We start from the raw sequence: 19778 nt of genomic DNA, 5'->3' as shown, positions 1-19778 counted from the left end.
GGGATAACAAGGTTGCCCTTTGAGGAAAGATTGCGCAGGTTGGGTGCATATGCATGAGAGGCGATCTTATTGAAACTTATCAGATTCTGAGGGGGCTTGATAAGGTGGATGCTGAGAGGATGTGTGCTTCTACTTTTGCTTTTCTTAATGGGGAATCTGGAATTAGGGGGCCCAATTTAAAAATAACTGGTCTCCCATTTGAAATGGCGATGAGAAAGCAAAGATTATTAGTATTTGTAATTCTCTTTTCTACAAAGCAGTGGAGGCTGAGTTATAGAATGTATTCAAGGCTGAGTTAGAGATTTTTGATCGACAAGGGAGTTAAGGGTTTTTGGGGGTAGGCAGAAAAGTGGAGTTAAGGCCACAATCAGATCAGCCATGATCTATAGAATGTGGAGCAGACTCAATGGGCTGAATGGCCTTTTGCTGCTCCTGTTTCTTATGATCTTATCGTAGCAGTCCTAGAATTCATTGCACATACAATTTTTGACTGGGAAAAGATATGAATCTGGCAGACCTCTAGTCAACAGCTCCCTTTCTCTATTATTCTCCAGCATGTGGTCCATTCTTCTCATTGGGGGAGCAGTGACCTTCCCTGTTGATGCTATTCTGTTAAAACCATACTAGTGGGTGTAATCCAACTGAAATTGCTGGCATTTTAAATCCCCTCAAATGTGTCAAATATCATACACTTCTGTTGAAGCCAAGGTTACAGAATGTGACTGGTTATTTATAAGGACTGATTCGAGAGAATGGCTTAACATCTACTGGATTATTTTTGGAACATTAGGGAGAAACCCCACAGGACCTTATTTCCTTGGTACACTAACTGATTTATTATCTCCTTAAGTTATGTATGTTACGATAATAAAGGGTGGAATTCTCTCAAATAGCCAGCGGCGGATATGGTGGCGGGCAGGCATAGTGAATCTGGCAGGAGACAAGTCAGAAACCCACAGGCTTAAAACCCTGTTGCAATTCTCCCAATGGCGGGTCGCTTTTCCCGCTGGCAGGTGGTACAAATGCCATTTACACCTCATAAAGGCTAATTGAAACAGCTGCCTGTCAGGCCTTTCAATCTTGCATCACGTCAGTGTCTAATCCAATTACTAATGAGTGGCATGCACAAGGTGGTCCTCAATTCACTAGAGACTTTGGGTGGGTGTAACAACTTTCTGCATAGTGCTGTGCTGCTCCTAATATACTGTTCACCACTCTGCCGGGACAGACCCGTTCCCACCTGCATCTCCAGGCTGAGCTGGTCTTCATGGACAGCGCTGTGCTTCTGAATCCATGGACCTTCCTGTGTCACTGAATTGGGGTAAGCACAGTAAGAAGTTTCACAACACCAGGTTAAAATCAAACAGGTTTATTTGGTAGCATGAGCTTTTGGAGTGTTGCTCCTTCATCACGTGAGTGAGAAGTTGTGTTCACAAACAGGGCATATATAGACACAAACTCAATTTACAAGATAATGGTTGGAATGCAAGTCTTAAAACAGGTAATCAAGTCTTAAAGGTACAGACAATGTGAGTGGAGAGAGGGTTAAGCACAGGTTAAAGAGATGTGTATTGTCTCCAGCCAGGACAGTTAGTGAGATTTTGCAAGCCTAGGGAAGTCATGGGGGTTACAGGTAATGTGACATGAACCCAAGATCCTGGTTGAGGCCATCCTCATGTGTGCGGAACTTGGCTATCAGTGGAGCATCATGAGGTTATCCGTGGGCTTGTGGTACAGTGAAGTGCTGAGGTGGCCGTCCTTGATGGTGATGCGTGTGTCCAAGAATGCAACTGATTCCGGAGAGTAGTCCATGGTGAGTCTGATGGTGGGATGGAACTTGTTGATGTCATCATATAGTTGTTTCAGTGATTGTTCGCCATGAGTCCAAAGGAAGAAAATGTCATCGATGTATCTAGTGTATAGTGTCTGTTGAAGGTCCTGTGCGGTGAAGAGGTCTTGTTTGAACCTATGCATGAAGATGTTAGCATATTGAGGTGTGAATTTGGTCCCCATGGCTGTTCTGTGTGTCTGGATGAAGAACTGGTTGTTGGAGGTGAAGACGTTGTGGTCCAGGATGAAGCAGATGAATCTGGAGATTGGCAATTGTCGGCATTGAGTACTGAGGCAGTTGCAGCAATGCTGTCACCATGGGGTATGCTGGTGTTGAGTGCCGAGACATCCATTGTGACGAGGAGTGCTCCTGGTTCAACTGCTCCATGTGTGCTGAGTTTCTGTAGGAAGTCCGTAGTGTCACGACAAAAGCTGGGGGTTCTTTGTACAATGGATTTCAGGATGCCCTCGACGTAGCCGGAGAGGTTCTCACACAGGGTCCCATTGCCTGATACGGTGGGACGGCCGGGTGTGTTGGCCTTGTGGATCTTCGGGAGGCAGTAGAGATCTCCAACGCGGGGAGTACGTGGGATGAGAGCATGGAGGGTGCTCTGAAGGTCCGGATCAAAAGTCTTGATCAGTCTGTTGAGTTGACAGGTGTTGTTCTTTGGTCGGATCTTGCTGCAACTGCCTCACGTGTTTATCTGGACAGGGCTGTGCTGCGGGACTCATGCTGCCACCGTAACAAAGGTCTGAAGTTTGACCGGGGGTGGAGTGTGAGGTGAGGATGGGATGTGGCCTAATAAAGATAAGGGGAGCAATATAGGAGGGCTGTGCAAGGAGCGGTGAGAGGCAAGGCTGAAGAGGCAGGCTGAGCGGCAAGGAGGTGGATGAAGAAGGCAAACAATGGAAGACAGAGGGAAGACCAGTGGAGGGAAGCTGGACCTTGACAAGCCTGCATGAAAAGGTTACAAACAATGGGTCAAAGGGATACTACATTATTTACTGGAAGGGAGGGATGGAGACCCCCAGATGCGGTGGATAGAGGTCCAAATGGGGCCTGGGCACTCCTCAGGTGATTGGCTTGGGGAGAAGGTAGTTGAATCAAGGAACAGACTTCTTCCTGAGGCTGCTCACCTTTTCCCTCTGGGTTGCTGACACTCTGCATGGTCTGGTGTAGATGGGTGGGCTGGAGAGAATGTTATGAGTGTGCTGGATTGGTATTTAAACATGACGCTGGGACTTTTGAACCCATCAGCTAAGGGAGGGCAGACAAGGCTGCCAGTAGGGTTGCAAGGGAGTTCGCTTGTGCATAATTAATTAACTTCCAAGTGCAGAATCTGGCACGGGATCCCGCCATTCTGTTTAGTGGGACAGGCTCCACCAGAGCCAACCGACACCGCACCTTATCTCAAAATGAGAGAATTCCGCCCAAATTTGAGATTATACATTTCAGAACAGCTTAGTATGCCTCAAATAATGCATTTTATTTATTGAAATTGCAGTGAATGTTTTTCAGTGAAGGGAAAGGTTGTATGGTGCAAATTATGTTTTCTTTGTTCCTCTGTTCTTATCTGATTTGACCTCCAATTGAACACATTGCATTCCTTACTGATAGGATTAATGTGTATGCTGTTCTTATTTCCACAGTGGTTGCAACTCACCTTATATGCTTAAAAGTCTCAGGACATCTGGTAGTTTACATGCCTGGCTATTACCTCAAACTCAACGCCCAAACCTCAATAGCAGCATATGCGAAATCAACGTCTTCTACCTATGATGACATCCAATGGTACTTCAGGAATCCAGGTGTAAAGCTGCCTGTTACATACTGTCACATCAGCATGTCTTACTGCAACTGTGTGAACCTTTGCAATTGGGAACACATGAAGCCAGGATAAAAGTACAAGTTTTCTTTATCGCTCTTGTATGATTTTACAATAAACCCCTTATTCTAAACTCTGCCTCCTAGTGGGTAGATGCATTGTCTGGTATAACATTGAATAGAAGATTCCCTGGTTCAGGGTTTGGGATCAGTCACTACAATTGGTTTCAGGCGTTGGGGAAATTATCATCTAAGGTTCTATTCAGTTGGCCCTGGTGCAACAGCGCACATTTGGAAGAATCAACCAAATCCGGCTACTACAACCTGTGTCCAAGCTAGTTAATATTGGTAGATTGTTTGAGGGAGCATTGATTAAATTACATGCCAGCTTCCCCACACATGTATTATCCAGCAGGGAAGTGACCAACAATTTCTTCCCCCCTCTCTCAGTCAGGGCTGTTCCTAACCCAGCCTGAGATCATTGAAGTCAGTACTGACAATAGATCACATATAAGTACAGCTGCACACCAAACTGAAGTGAGTGTCTCAACTTTATACAGCCACTTAGTGGTTCAAGAACAAGCTCCACCATTACCTACTCAGGGTAACTAGAGATGGGCAACAAACATTGGTTTGCCCACTGATTCCTGGAACTTGAAATTGAATCAAACAAAAGCATTGCAGTTAAAACACAGCAATAGACCATAGAGCGGCTGTCTTCCTCGTGAGTTTGTACTACTAATCACATTTACCCATTTTATCTCATTCCTAACACCTTTCCCTTCATCCACCTATCCAATTTAAACATCAAAGAGATGAAGGACCAGAAATTGCTGCAATGATGAGATTGGTGGGGAACATCATTACTTGGGCTTTTCTGTTCACCGGTTAAATTGTACTATATTTACAGTGCAAAATGCTGGAATGTTGATCTGATAATGGTGCAGTGATGTCAATGTTACATATAAGGCCTCATGAACATTATGCTCAATGGTCTTATCACCTTAACCTGTAGTAAAAAGGATAAAGAGACAGAGTGAATGATGGAGAAGGAAATGAGCTGAATTGGAGTCAAACAAAATTTTAAAACAGAATGAGTGAGAAATAGAAAGAAAACAAGAATGAATTAAGAGAGAAAAAGCGACTTACTAAAAGTAAGTTAGAATTTTTAAAGAGCAAGCAGATGGAGAGGACATTGTAACTCATGTGATTGGAAATTGCCGTATTATTCCTTGAAATTTTGGAGTGAGTGGCAGGATAGATGGCAAAAGGTACAAACACTTTTCATCCATGAAGTATAGAACTAGCGGAATTATCCTTCATGATAAAAACTGTGGAACACCCAGTGGGTCATTGCATCACTTTCATAGGAATGTAGGAATTGCTAAATGAAGAAGTACCAAGGTCTATCTAGTTTGCCTTCTATCATCCTGATGATCAAATAATTATAGGCTTGTTGACTAATTCAGGGTATATCAATCTTTATCAATTAGCTTATAATAGACCCAGAAATGACATGAACAAAACCACTGTGGTTTGGGAACCATAGATCCAAAATCACCCATTCCTTCCAAGCCATACACATGGCACATGCTGTTCAAATTCCTCATATTGTCTATTCCAAAATATAAAGGAACCTATATAATTTGCATTTCAGTGTTGAACAAGCTTTAAATCCTTACATTTATTGCATTCTGGCTATTGCTGAGGTTTGAATGGCAAGAATAGCACAATAGATTGACAAGACAGATTAAAGGTTAAAGAAGACCTCTAGGAACAATTCAATACCGATTGAAATGAGACTGCACAACTTCCTTTAGTTACTTTATAGATTTCCGTGATTGGGTGCTGTGTCAGGTCTATAAATTGCATCATTATCAGGGTTCTTTGCAACATTAATTTCAACTAATAAATGGCTGTGACAAATAATTCATATTTACATTGTAATTCATGATTGTCATCAAGCTTAATAGGGAAACTCTTGAGAAGGGATTTGATAGGCTTCACTATCACTAATAGCAGAGCACTGCATATTGTCCAGCAATTTCTTTTCCTCAGTAAATTACACCATTATTAATTTCTTAAAGTGCCACTGTAACTCCCGAAATTTATGGGCCCCAACTGCTACCTCAGATGCTTGGATCTGAATTCAGCAGCTTCACAACCCTCTGAGTGAAGAAATGTTTCCTGTTCTCTATACTAAATCTCTTCCATTAACCTGGTGTGGTTCAGTGCAGCTCTGGTAGTGTATTTATCCAGTAAGAAGTTTAACAACACCAGGTTAAAGTCCAACAGGTTTATTTGGTAGCAAAAGCCACACAAGCTTTCGGAGCTCTTAGCCCCTGAAGGGGCTAAGAGCTCCGAAAGCTTGTGTGGCTTTTGCTACCAAATAAACCTGTTGGACTTTAACCTGGTGTTGTTAAACTTCTTACTGTGTTTACCCCAGTCCAACGCCGGCATCTCCACATCGTGTATTTATCCACCAGACCATTGAGACAGCTCTAAGACATCATTTAATAAGTTTGAGAAATGTTTTGTTTCCTGGGTCTATATGTAAATCAGTTGGACACATTGCTGCAAATAAAACACATGACTAGTAGGTGACTGCAGTGATGAACTTGGGTAGATTGAAGATGTTAACATCACAGTTTCCAAGAAGGTTGAAGGAGGTGCAGCAGAGATGTAAAGATGGATCATGACAGTGTTTCACTACTGAGAATTCAAACAGTCAAACAGCCTATATATGTCTGATTTATTTAGGTTCCTTCTTTTTCCTGTGTGCTTTTAGTATATTAAAGTTCTGCTTAAAGAATTAATATTTTATTAATTATAAATGTGTGGGAGCAAAAACAAAAATAAAAAATTGCTGCTCATTGATGATCAGTTTTGGTTTCTCCAGAATATTTTGTCTCCAGACCACTTTATAATCTTAGTTTAAATATGGGTAAAAGAGCTGAATTTCAGAGGTGGGGTGAGTGTGACTACCCTTCATGCCAAGATAACTTGTGACCAAGTGAGGAATCAAAGAATCTAGCAAAATTGAAGTCGACAGGAATCAAGAGGGAAACTTTCCACTGGCTGGAATCATGCCCAGCACAAAATATGATGATTGTGCTTTTGGAGGCCAATCATCCCAACCCCAGGATATTGCTGCAAAAGTTCCTCAGTGCAGTATCCAAGGCTAAAACATTTTAAGCTGCTCCATCAATTTCCCCTCATGGACTTCCTGAAGCCAGTTATGGGAATGTTTGCTGAAGACTGCAAAAGTGTTCACAATCATTTAAAGCTCCTCAGATGCTGAAGCATTCTGCACCTTCATGCAAGACCAAGATGACATTCAGGCTTGGGCTGATAAATGGCAAGTACTATTTATACCACACACAGACCAGGCAATGACCAGCTCCAACAAGAGATAGACTGACAACCTCCCCTTCATATTCAATGACATTGCCATTGGTGAAACCTCACTACCAACATCCTGGAAGGTCACTATTGACCAGTAACTTAATTGGACAAGCCATATGATTATTGTGGCTACAAAGGCAATTCAGAGGCTGGAAATTCTGCAGCAAGTAAACTCCCCTACTGACACCAAGGCCTATCTGCCATCTACAAGGCACAGTTCTTTTGCAAAAAATATACTTTATTCATAAAGTATCTGCAAGAACATTACAAGCATTCCAAAACGGCCATCACACAAAATGCAATCATATTTTTTATATACATCAAGTAACACTCTGAGATGCTTCAATACAGTCAAAGAAACAAATGCAGACATTTTACAATGATCCTTACAAATGGTGCAAAAGTATTTAAAGTGTCTACATAGAACAAGTTGCACTCCAAGGTGCTTCTGTACAACCAGGATACATGTAATATTCACTGTGTGCATTCAGTGAATCATTCAGCCTGAGGAGGTTCCGCTTCCCTCAGTTCACCGTGGTTCAAAGGTCATAGACAGTGACCTTCCCCATTGTGCCTCCGTGGCAGCTACCCCAAGCTTTAGTGCATCCCTCAGCACGTAGTCCTGGCCTTTGGAATGTGCTAGTCTGCAACACCTCTTTGCACTAAGATACCAACAAGTTTCGACAGACCAAAGAGTGCCTTTCACTGAGTTGATGATCCTCCAGCAACGTCTGATGTTTGTCTTGGAGTGTGTTCCTGGGAACAGCCTGTAGAGAACACAATCCTGCATCACTGAGCTGCTAGGGATGAACCTTGGCAAAAACCACCTCATCTCTCTCCAGAGCTTCTTTGCAAAGGTATATTCCACAAGGAGATTGTAGATGGGATTTAACAGTAGAAGGGACTAGGTAGATTAGGAGTTAGTTATAGGAATCAACTTAACATCAGATAAACAGCTGTTTATATAAGTAACTGAATTATATTAACTTTTTAATACATTATAAGATTAGATTTAGTCTTTAAATTAATTAGGCCAATTGGAAGAATTTCCCACAACAAAGATGGGCAATGCTCTCACCCCCCTCCCCCCCCCCCCCCCCCCCACCACCACAGCCACCTCAAGGGCAACATGCAGATGGATGAGACTCAGGGTGTGAAGGAAGAATCTGACAGGGAGATTCAAACATTAATACACAATGTGAATAGTTGGGGTCCTAGCAGATCCCTGCAGCACCCCACAAGTCACTGCCTGCCAATTGAAAAAAGATCCATTTATTCCAAGTCTTTGCTTTCTGTCTGCTAACCAGCTGTCTATCCATGTCAAGACATTACCCGCAGTCCCAGCGCTTTTATTTTACATAGTAATCTGTTATGTGAGACCTAGTCAAAAACGTTCTGAAAGTTTAAATAAACAACATCCACTGGTTCTCCTTGGCCAATTCTACTAGTTACATCCTCAAAGAATTCCAGTAGATTTGTCAAGCATGACTTCCCTTTTGTAAATCCATCACTGCTTTTCAATTAATGGACTCTTGCAACTTCCCTACTACCGACGTTAGGTTCACTGGTCTAATTCCCTGTTTTTTCTCTACCTCCCTTCTTAAACAACATGCCTACATTTGCTACCCTCCAATCTGTGGGAACCATTCCAGAAACCAAGAATTTTGGAAAATTACCACCCTGGATCTACTATTTCGAGGGCCACTTTCTTAAAGATGAAGATTATCAGGTCTTGGAGATTTATCTGCCATCAATTACACCAATTGCCCCCAAACATTTCTCTATTAATACCAGTTTGCTTCAGTTCCTCACTAAAACTTGTGTTTCTCAGAACTTCCAGTATATTATTCATGTCTTCCTTTGTGAAGACAGAAGCAACGTACACATTTAGTTACTCAGCCATTTCCTTGTTCCCTATTATGAATTCCCTTATTTATGTCTGTACAGGGCCTACATTCATTTTTGTCAATCTCTTTTCCTTCATATGCCTCTAGAAATTCCATCATATGGCCACTCATCCCTCAGGGTTCTCTCACCACTAAATTACCACTTAATCCTTTCTCATTGCACAATTCCCGGTCCAAGATGGTTTGTTCCTGTAAGTATAGTCAGCCTATAGTCTCCTCTTTAGCAATTTTCATCTCATCAAGTATCTCAATTATCTCCTCTCACTATGGCTGGAAACTTTTTTCTTGGCAAAGAAAATGCAAAGTTCTCATTTAATGTCTCAGCCATGCTCCTGCCTCCAAGCATAAATTCCCTACCAGCTCTGAATCGCCCTCACTCCTTTTTTTAACCATTCTTTTTTTTATGTCTATCGAAGAATTTAGGATTCCCTTTTAGTTTATCTGCCAGTTTCTTCTCATACGTTTCCTTCATTTTCCATATGTCTCTCATCACTTCCTTGAATCCCTCTCTACCCACGTCCCTCTTCCATACTCGGTCTTACCTTTACCTGTATCCATCCCTGGGGAACAAAAACCCAATTCACCAGACAAGATACAGGCCCAGCAATGGAAATGCTGAGGCCCTCAGCCTGAAGACTTAACATAGAAGACTTAATCCACTTCTCATTTAGAGCCATTCCTGTGCCTCAAGCAAATGGTATAATTCACAACCCAATCCCCTACAGATCTCAGCAGGGAGTAATCAATCCTCATTACAACAGCCTTGGTTCAAACATTGACAAAAGAGCTGAACTCCAGAATGAGGTGAGAGTGATTGCCCCTGACAACAAGGCAGCATTTGACCAAGTATGTCATTAAGGAGTCCTAGCAAAACTGGAGTCAATGGGAATGGGAGGATAACTCCCCACTGGTAGGAGTCATACCAAACACAAAGGAAGGTGCTGTTGGAGATCACGCATCTCAGCTTCAGGAAATACTGCAGGAGTTTCTCAGGGTAGTGTCCTTCGCCCAAACATCTTCAACTGCTTCACAGATGGCCTTGCTTCCATTATAAGGTCAGAAGTGAGGATGTTCACTGATGATTGCACAATGTTCAGCACCATTCACGACTCCTCAGATACTGAAGCAGTCCATGTCCAAATATAGCAAGACCTGGACAATATCCAGGCTTGGGCTGACAAGTGGCAAGTAACATTCACGCCACACAAGTGCCAGATATGACCATCTCCAACAAGAAAAAGTCTAACCATTTCTCTTTGACAATATAGAATATAATATATAATTCTCCTCCTGCACTGTAGGAATCCTATGATCCTTTGATAAAGCAATGTGGAAAATTGCCCAGGTATATCCTGTACACAAAAAGCGGGACAAATCCAACCCAGCCAATTACCGTCCAATCAGTCTACTCCCGATTATCAGTAAAGTGATGGAAGATTCATCAACAGTGCTACCAAGCAGCACATCTGCTCAATGATGCCCAGTTTGGGTTTCACCAGGGTCACTCAGCTCCTGACCTCATTACAACCTTGGTTCAAACATGGAGAAAGAGCAGAATTCCAGAGGTGAGGTGAGAGCGAAAGCCATTGATGTCAAGGCCGCAATCAACCAAAAGTGGCATCAAGGAGCCTTAGCAAAATGGAAATCAATGGGTATCAAGGGCAAACTCTCTGCTGGTTGGAGTCATACCTGGTATATAGGAAGATGGTTGTGATTGTGAAGAGTCAGTCATCTCAGCTCCAGGATATCTCTGCAGGACTCCCTCAGAGTAGCGTCCTAGGCCAAACCATCTTCAGCTACTTCATCAATTACCTTCCATCCGTCATAAGGTCAGAAGTAGGGATGTTCACCAATGATTGCACAATGTTCAGCACCACTCGCGACTCCTGAGATACTGAAACAGTCCATGTTCACAGGCAACAAGATCTGGACAATATCCAGGCTTGGGCTGACAAGTAACATGTAACAAGTAACATTTATGCCACACAAATGTCAGGCAACGACCATCACCAATAAGAGATACTCTAACCACCTCCCCTTGACATTCAATGGTGTTACCAATATTGAATCCCCTACTGTCAACATCTTTGGGGTTACTATTGACCAGAAACTCAACTGGACCCACGACATAATCACAGTGGCTACAAGAGCAGGTCAGAGGCTAGGAATACTGTGGCGAGTAACTCACCTCCAAAGCCCATCCATCATCTGCAAGGCACAAGTCAGGAGTGCGATGGAATACTACCCACTTGCCTGGATGGGTGCAGCTCCAACAACGCTCAAGAAGCTTGTCACCATCCAGGACAAAGCAGCCCACTTAATAGGCATCATATCTACAAACATCCACTCCCTGACACTCAGTAGCAGCAGTGTGTATTATCTACAAAATGCACTGCAGCAATTCACCAAAGATCCTTAGACAGCACCTTCCAAACCCACGAACACTTCCACCTAGAAGAACAAGGGCAGCAGATACATGGAAACACCACAACCTGCAAGTTCTCCTCCAAACCACTCACTGTTCTAATTTGGAAATGTATCACCGTTCCTTCGCAGTCATTGGTTCAAAATCCTGGAATTCCCTCCCTAACAGCATAGTGGGTCAATCCACAGCACATGGATATGACGATTCAAAAAGGTGGCTCACCACCGCCTTCTCAAGGGCTACTAGGGTTGGGCAATAAATACCTGCCAGCCAGCATCGCCCATGTCCCACAAATGAATAAAAAACAAAGGGTACTATTCTTAAGTGGTTGCAGGAGCTCAGGGACCTGGGTGTAGATGTGCATAGATCATTGAAGCTAGCAGGTCAGGTGGAGAGAACAGTTAATAAAGCATACAGTATCCTGGGCTTTAATAGTAGGGGCATAGAGTACAAGAGCAAGAACTTATGCAGAACTTACACAAGATACTAGTTAGACCTCAGCTGGAATATCGTGTGCACACGATAAGGATTTGAACTCATTAGAGAGAGTGCAGAATGGTTTACAAGAATGGTTCCAGGGATGAGAAACTTAAGTTATGAGGATAGATTGGAAAGGTTAGGTCTGTTCTCCTTGAATATAAGAAGGCTAGGAGGAGATGGATAGAGATGTTTAAAATCATGAGGGGGCTGGACAGATTAGATAGGGAGAAACTGTTCCCACTTATGACAGGATTTAGAACAACAGGGCACAGATTTAAGGTAATCTGCAAAATAAGCAAATGTGATGTAAGAAAAAGAAATTCACACAGTGAGATGTTTCTGTCTGGAATGCACTGTCTGGAAGTGTTTTGGAAGCAGGTTCGATTGAGGCATTCAAGAGGGCATAAGATGATTATTTTAATAGAAACAATGTGCAGGAAAAGACAGGAGAATTACACTAAATCATAATGCTCATTTGGAGAGCAAGTGCAAACACAATGGGCTGAATGACCTGCTACTGCACTGTTACAATTCTATGATTCAACTGCGCGAGAATCCCCCACTATTAACATCCTGTGGGTTACCATTGACCACTGTCTGAACTGGACCAACCATATAAATACTGTGGTTACAAGAGCTAGTGAGAGGCTGGGAATCTGGTGGCAAGTAACTCACCTCCTGACACCCCAAACCTTCTCCATCATTTGCAAGGCACAAGTGGGGAAAGTGGTGGAATATTCTTTACTTTCCTGGATGTGTGCAGCTCCAACAATAATCAAGAAACCTGACACCATCTAAGACAAAGCAGACCCATTTGCTTGGCATCCCATCCACAAATTTTCACTCCCTCCACCACCAATGTACAGTGTCAGCTGTGTATCCCATCTATAAGATGCAAGCAGGAACTCACCTAGGCACCTTAGGCAGAACTTTCTAAACCCACAGCTGCTATCATCTAGAAGGACAAGGGCAACAGACACATGGTAACATCACCAGCCGTAAGTTCCCCTCCAAATCACTCACAATCCTGACTTGGAAATATAGCACCGTTCCTTCATCGTTGCTGGGTAGGATTTATTTGAACTAAGATTTATGGAGTTTGCTTGCTTGCTTGCAATAACTCCCCACTTGTAAATCACACAAGCTTTTAGACTTAACCACATGGCAAGAGGTAATATCCAAGTGTTTGCCCCATGACCAGCTGTGCAACTAGCTCTTCAAGAGACAAGATGAAATGTGCATCATAAAATTGTCGGCTTTTAACACAAGGTTGAATTTACTTTAAACAGTAACCAGAATATCAGAACTGGGAACATATTGTCAATAAGGAAATACACCATTGTTTCTGTTTTTGTCCTGATGCTTTGTTTATACCAAAGCTTTTATCAAATGTTGGTGTACTATTTAGAAAGGTTATTAAATAATCTGTTGTAAATGTTTTGAACTCACTGAACTCACTGTTTCATTAATGGGTTGCAACTTTCTAAATCCCCCGGGCCCTAAATCAACATTGTTGCACCCATATTACAGAAAATGTAGCAATGGCAAGGATATCCCTAATTTGTCTGTACATTCCAGCCACTCGAAACTGCCTGAAATATGCACCGGCCCCATCTTAATATTGAAATACTGCCTCCAAGTTCAATTCTAAATCTGTTCACAAAATTGGTTAAAAGTAGTTGGAGTGTGCGTTGTTGCTCCAAGTACTCATGCATTCATGAACAAGTGGGCCTGAGAGGGACTGCAGATAAATTTGTTTTTTATGCCTTAAACTGGCCTAGATTAGTCAGACTCTCAAATGGCAAGCTGCATCATGATGGACAGCAGATTGCCTCCTTAAACTTTTCACATCATTATTTTTGTAATCTCATCCAGTACCACAACTCTTTGCGATATCTGCATTCATCTAATTCTGATCTCATTGGCATCCATGATTTTAACTGTCCCACCATTAGTGGTTTCACTTACAATTAACTTTGACATGAGATCTGAAATTGCCTCCCTAAAAAAACCCACTCACCTCTCTCCTTTATTTCCTCATTTGAGACACTCCTTAAAATGCAACTCTTTGACCAAGCCATTGGTCACCTCACCTAATGCATCCTCATGTGACTCAGTGTCATATTTTGTATTATATTGTTCCATTTGGGATGTCTTATTACACTAAAGGTACTATTTAAATACAGCTTGCTATTTTTTTCCAACACACAAACCTATTTAGAGATTAAATAAACCAGTATAATGAGGTTTATGAACAAATTATCAGCTCTCAGTTCTTTACAAGAACTATAATAGCTCTGAAATTGCTGTATAAAGATGTTTTTAATAATTCCCACCTGAGGTGGAGGGATCTAATGTCACATTCTGTTCGCCGAGGTGAATGAACCTGTAGCAAAAGACACTGGATGTAGAACTTGTGCATCACAACTACCAGATTTTGGGCAGGAAGACAAGAACATTCGCTATCATATTTCTGCATCAATATATGCATTTATTGGTGTGTTCATTAGATCAATGTGTCTCCTTTATGTTTCAATTAATTGGGCTGGACATGTTAATATTAAATGTCTTTCTGAGCACTTGTGTGTTAGTTATCGACTAAGGTGACCATGTTGAAATGTATAAGACTCTGAGTTAGTGGTGGGTGCGGGGGTGGGAGGGGGGGGGGGAGGAAATGCCCTACTCCTGCTCTTGTTTTAACTTAATGTATTTACCTTGCGAATCCTCCTAACACCAACAGAAATTTAGCATGGCCAATCCACCTAACCTGCACATCTTAGGATTGTGGGAGGAAGCTGGAGCACCCGGAGGAAACCCACACAGACATGGGGAGAATGTGCAAACTCCACACAGACAATCGCTCAAAGTTGGAGTCAAACCTGGGGCCCTGGCGCTGTGATGCAGCAACATTAATCACTGTACCACTGTGCCGAATTTCTCTCCTGGTTCTTTCCCCATTTATCTTAAGTCTGTGTCCTTTGGTTACTAACCCCAAACCCGGATCGGGTACCTGGACGAGCACTCAGACCCTGCGTGGACCAACTGGCAGGGCTATTTACGAACATCTTTATCCTCTCCTTGCACTGACCTGAGGTCCCTACCTGTCTCAAGAAGATGAGCATCATCCCTGTACCAAAGAAAAACCAAGCAACATGCCTTAATGACTATTGTCCAGTGGCTCTGACATTCATCATTATGAAGTGCTTTGAAAGATTGGCCATGGCACAAATCAATTCCTGCCTCCCAGATTGCCTGGATCCACTATAGTTCGCCTACCACTGCAACAGGTCCACAGCAGACACCATCTTACTGGCCCTGCATTCAACCATGGAACACCTGGATAACAAAGACATTATGTCAGACTCCTATTTATTGACTACAGCTCAGCCTTCAACATCAGTATTCTGATAAAACCCATCTCCAAATGCTGTGGCCTAGGGTTCAGCTCCTCCCTCTGTGATTTTTCCTAGAATTCCTAACCCATGGACCGCAATCTGTAAGGATAGACAACAACACCTCTTCCATGATCATCCTCAACACTGGTGTCCCACAAGGCTGTGTCCTCAGCCCCTTACTATGCTCCTTATACACCTATGACTGTGTGGTCAAATTCCCCTCCAACTTGATTTTCAATTTTGCGGATGACACTGTTGCAATGGGTCAGGTCTCAAACAATGATGAGACAGAATACAGAAAAGAGATGGAGAATCTGGTGAACTGGCACGATGACAATAATCTCTCTCTCAATGTCAGTAAAATGAAAAAGATAGTTGTTGACTTCAGGAAGCATAGTGGAGGACATGCCCCTGAGTACATCAATAGGGACGAAGAGGAAATGGTTGAGACTTTCAGGTTTTTAGGTGTCCAGATCACCAAAAACCTATCCTGGCTCCTTCACGCCAACACTATAGTTAAGAAAGTCCACCAAAGCCTCTGCTTTTTCAAGAGAGTAAGGGAATTTGGCATGTCCGCTACGACTGTCGCCACCTTTTATAGTTGCACCATAGGAAGCATCCTTTCTGGTTATATCACAGCTTGGTATGGTTCCTGTTCTGCCCAAGACTGCAACAAACTACAATGGATCATGAATGAAGCCCAGTCCATCACTCAAACCAGCCTCCCACCCATTGACTCTGTCTACACTTCCCACTGCGTCAGAAAAACAGCCGGCATAATCAAGGGCCCCATGCACCTGGAACATTCTCTCTTCCACTTTCTTCTGTCGGGAAAAGGATACAAAAGTCTGAGGCCACATACCAACTGACTCAATAACAGCTTCTTCCCTGCTGCCATCAAACTTTTGAATGGATCTACCTTACATTAAGTTAGTCTTTCTCTACCCTAGACATGACTGTAATATTACATTCTGCACCCTCTCCATTCCTTCTCTGTGTACGGTATGCTTTGTATAGCGCGTAAGAAACAATACTTTTCACTGTATACTAATGCATGTGACAATAGTAAATCAAATCAAGTCAAAAAACCCTGCCTACACCCCCGACCCCCATCCTCCAACCCCCGCCAGTGGAAACCTTGCATGCTTTTAAACACACGTTAATTTCACCTTAAACTTCTCTGCTCTAAGGACATGATTCCAATTTCTCCGAGTCTAGCCACATAAGCAAATTCTTCCATTTCTAGCACAATTCTAGTAAATTTCCCACATCTCTCCGTGTCCTTGATACCTTCCTCTGGTGGTCAGAGCACCACTGGGGTTCAACTGGTGAGTTTTAAACGTTCCGCGTAGCATTAGCAACAAGGATCCGCTATGATGTTTAAAATATAAAAACAGCCTTTGTAATTTCACCTGCCATCTTCGCAGAATTTCCCGACTCCTACAACTATACCGACTGTGTTGGAATAGTGACTTCAAAATGCTTCTTTATGTTATTCCCATAACATTTTCAAACACTTTCCCAACAGTGCAATAAAGGGCGAATAAGGATCTGTAATTAGATAACTCATCGCCCTCCCCTTTTGTGAGCAACTTCGAGATCTCGAAGTTACCCATTTTCCAGAACATTGCACCAGCAGTGAATGTCAAGCTGGCGAATATTCTCCGTACTTTCGGTCTGTGGCGAGAATCCCAGTTATTCACAAAACCGCAAACATGAGCTCGCTGTTTGGGTCAAACACTTCTGTGGGACCGTTTACAGCGGATGATTTCATGCCGATTGTCACCCGGAGCAAAAGATAGGTTATCATATCAAAACATTTCGGGCTAAGATCTGGGATGTACAGTTACATCAACCACAAAAACCCATGATTTATTTCCTAGCTGTTTGTTGCATTTTTCCTGCATTTCAAAAGTAAACCACGGCTGTAAAATACTTTGGATGTTCTGAGTCAATAAAAAGCTCTATAAGCCGCAATGCTTTCAAAATTCATATTTCAAGTATTTTTCTACAGAAACGATGAATGATCGCAGATGTTGTATTTAGCTGTGGGAGAGTTTTAAATTCAGAATGAAAACTTCACTGACCGAGAACAAGTTGGGCGCATGCACACAGAACGCGAGAACATAGAGCAGCATCAAGTGCGGAAGCGCAGCGCATCTGGCCAAGAGAACTGTGCTAAGTGACCTTAGTGTGAAAAACACATTGCCATCGCCTCAGCCTCGCTCGCAAAATGATTTTACAACGCAGCAAACAACGAAACTTGCTGTCAATATCCAACTGGACCCTAGTTCTCTTTCCAACTCAATCCAATCATTTGATAAATAATCCGAGAAGATTAAATCGCTCAAGCCGGGGTAGCGAGGAGTGGGTGACAGTCTGTCTTCATTCTCTGGATCACCGAGCTCAAAGCAATATTCTTTAGGATCCAACGGGATGTCCCGACCCCAGTGTATAAAAGGTACGTGGGGGTGGAGAGAGTAACTCCAAGTAAGATTTATTTTGGCTACCGGCGCGAAATATATCGTTTTGACTGGTTTCATGTTCTGTTGTGGTAACCCCTACACGACCTGACGTTATCTTGCCCCAAACTTGCTGTACAAACTGTAGCTTGGAGAATCAGAGAAGTAACTTTAACCTGCCAGTCGTATCTTAACGGTCGTACTTTCACCCCGAAGAGTAACAGGGATCAATCTGAAATTGGGTTCAATTCAATGAATTTGACTTCATAACCTAGGCTGACACTCCAGCGCAGTTCTGAGGGAATGCCAGATTTGCACCAAGATGTTAAACAAAGGCCACCTCTCTCCTCCACCCTAAGTGAATGTAAAAGATATTGTGGCGCTGATGGAAGGAGGAAAACCAATGGGACCCTGACCAATAGGTACACCTCAACCAACACCAAAGTTAGATAATATTTTTGTTGTGAGACCTCCTTGTTATACTATAACATAGCTACATTTCAGAAGCGAGTTATTGCTGTAAAATACTTTGCTTATTAAAGCAATAGAGATCTCTACATAGACGTCCGTGTTTCAGTTATTTTCCTACAGGAAGGGTAGGAAAAAGGGGTTACTTTGAGGTGTCATATGTTAAGTTATGGCGAATTCATGCACGTTTGAAATGATCACGGGTTGTCAAATTACAAATGAAACAAGAGCTGATGTTCCTGCACATTAAATAGTAAAAAACGCTCGCCTCGCTCAGCTTCCCATAAACATTGAGCATTCATTCAATTGAGAAGTCCTTTTTTGCCTGAGAAAATAAAGAACAAATGTAACAGAGGCACAGACAACTATTGGCTTTATTTAAGGAATGATGTGTGAAGAGTCAGGCTCAGTTAAGTGTTAGTGGAGATTAAGAGAGGAAGGTTTAAAGAATATGCCACGAAAATAACAAGGATTGTGGCATGGTGGCACAATGGTTAGCACTGCTGCCTCACAGCGCCATGGACCTGGGTTAAATTCCCGACTTGGGTCACTGTCTATATGGAGTCATAAAGTCATAGAGGTTTACAGCATGGAAACAAGCCCTTTGGCCCAACTTGTCCATGCCACCCTTTTTTTAAACACCTAAGCTAGTCTCAGTTGCCCGCATTTGTCCCATATCCCTCTATACCCATCTTACCCTTGTAACTATCTAAATGCTTTTTAAAAGACAAAATTGTACCCACCTCTACTACTACCTCTGGCAGCTTGTTCCAGACACTCACCACTCTCTGTGTGAAAAAATTGCCCTTCTGGACCCTTTTGTATCTCTCCCCTCTCACCTTAAACATGGCCCTCTAGTTTTAGACTCCCCTACCTTTGGGAAAAGATATTGACTATCTAGCTGATCTATGTCCCTCATTATTTCGTAGACCTCTACAAGATCTCCCCTCAGCCTTCTACGCTCCAGAGAAAAAAGTCCCAGTCTATCCAGCCTCTCCTTATAACTCAAACTATCAAAGCATCCTAGTAAATCTTTTCTGCACTCTTTCTAGTTTAATAATATCCTTTTTATAATAGGGTGACCAGAACTGTACACAGTATTCCAAGTCTGGCCTTATCAATGTCTTGTACAACTTCAACAAGATGCCCCAACTCCTGTATTCAATATTCTGACCAATGAAACCAAGCATGCTGAATGCTTTCTTCACCACTCTGCCCACTTTCAAGGAGCTATGAACCTGCACCCCTAGATCTCTTTGTCCTGTAACTCCCCCCAACGCCCTACCATTAACTGAGTAAGCCCTGCCCTGGTTCAATCTACCAAAATGCATCACCTCGCATTTATCTAAATTAAACTCCACCTGCTATTCATCAGCCCAGTGGCCAAATTGATCAAGATCCCATTGCAATTGGAGATAACCGTCTTCACTGTCCACTGTGCCACCAATCTTGGTGTCATCTGCAAACTTACTAACCATGCCTCCTATATTCTCATCCAAATCATTAATATAAATGACAAATAACAGTGGACTCAGCACTGATCCCTGAGGCACACTGCTGGTCATGATGTGGAGATGCCGG

General features: G+C 42.6%; 1 protein-coding gene across 11 annotated transcripts in view; it reads left to right on the top strand.

The window, feature by feature from the left end:
- Nucleotides 1-6538, top strand: part of LOC144507009 (calpain-3-like) — a 132234-nt gene extending 125696 nt beyond the window's left edge. For all 11 annotated transcript variants that reach the window (XM_078233533.1, XM_078233531.1, XM_078233535.1 and 8 more), the window contains one exon: nucleotides 3481-6538. In XM_078233533.1, the coding sequence (XP_078089659.1) occupies nucleotides 3481-3507 (27 nt within the window). In that variant the 3' untranslated portion in view covers nucleotides 3508-6538. The remainder of the gene's footprint in view (nucleotides 1-3480) is intronic.
- The last annotated feature ends 13240 nt before the right edge of the window (nucleotides 6539-19778 follow it).

This window comes from Mustelus asterias, chromosome 18, assembly GCF_964213995.1.
Source record: "Mustelus asterias chromosome 18, sMusAst1.hap1.1, whole genome shotgun sequence".
Classification (NCBI taxonomy): domain Eukaryota; kingdom Metazoa; phylum Chordata; class Chondrichthyes; order Carcharhiniformes; family Triakidae; genus Mustelus; species Mustelus asterias.
Note: the sequence above shows the minus strand (reverse complement) of the source record. Positions and strands in the feature narration are given on the sequence as shown.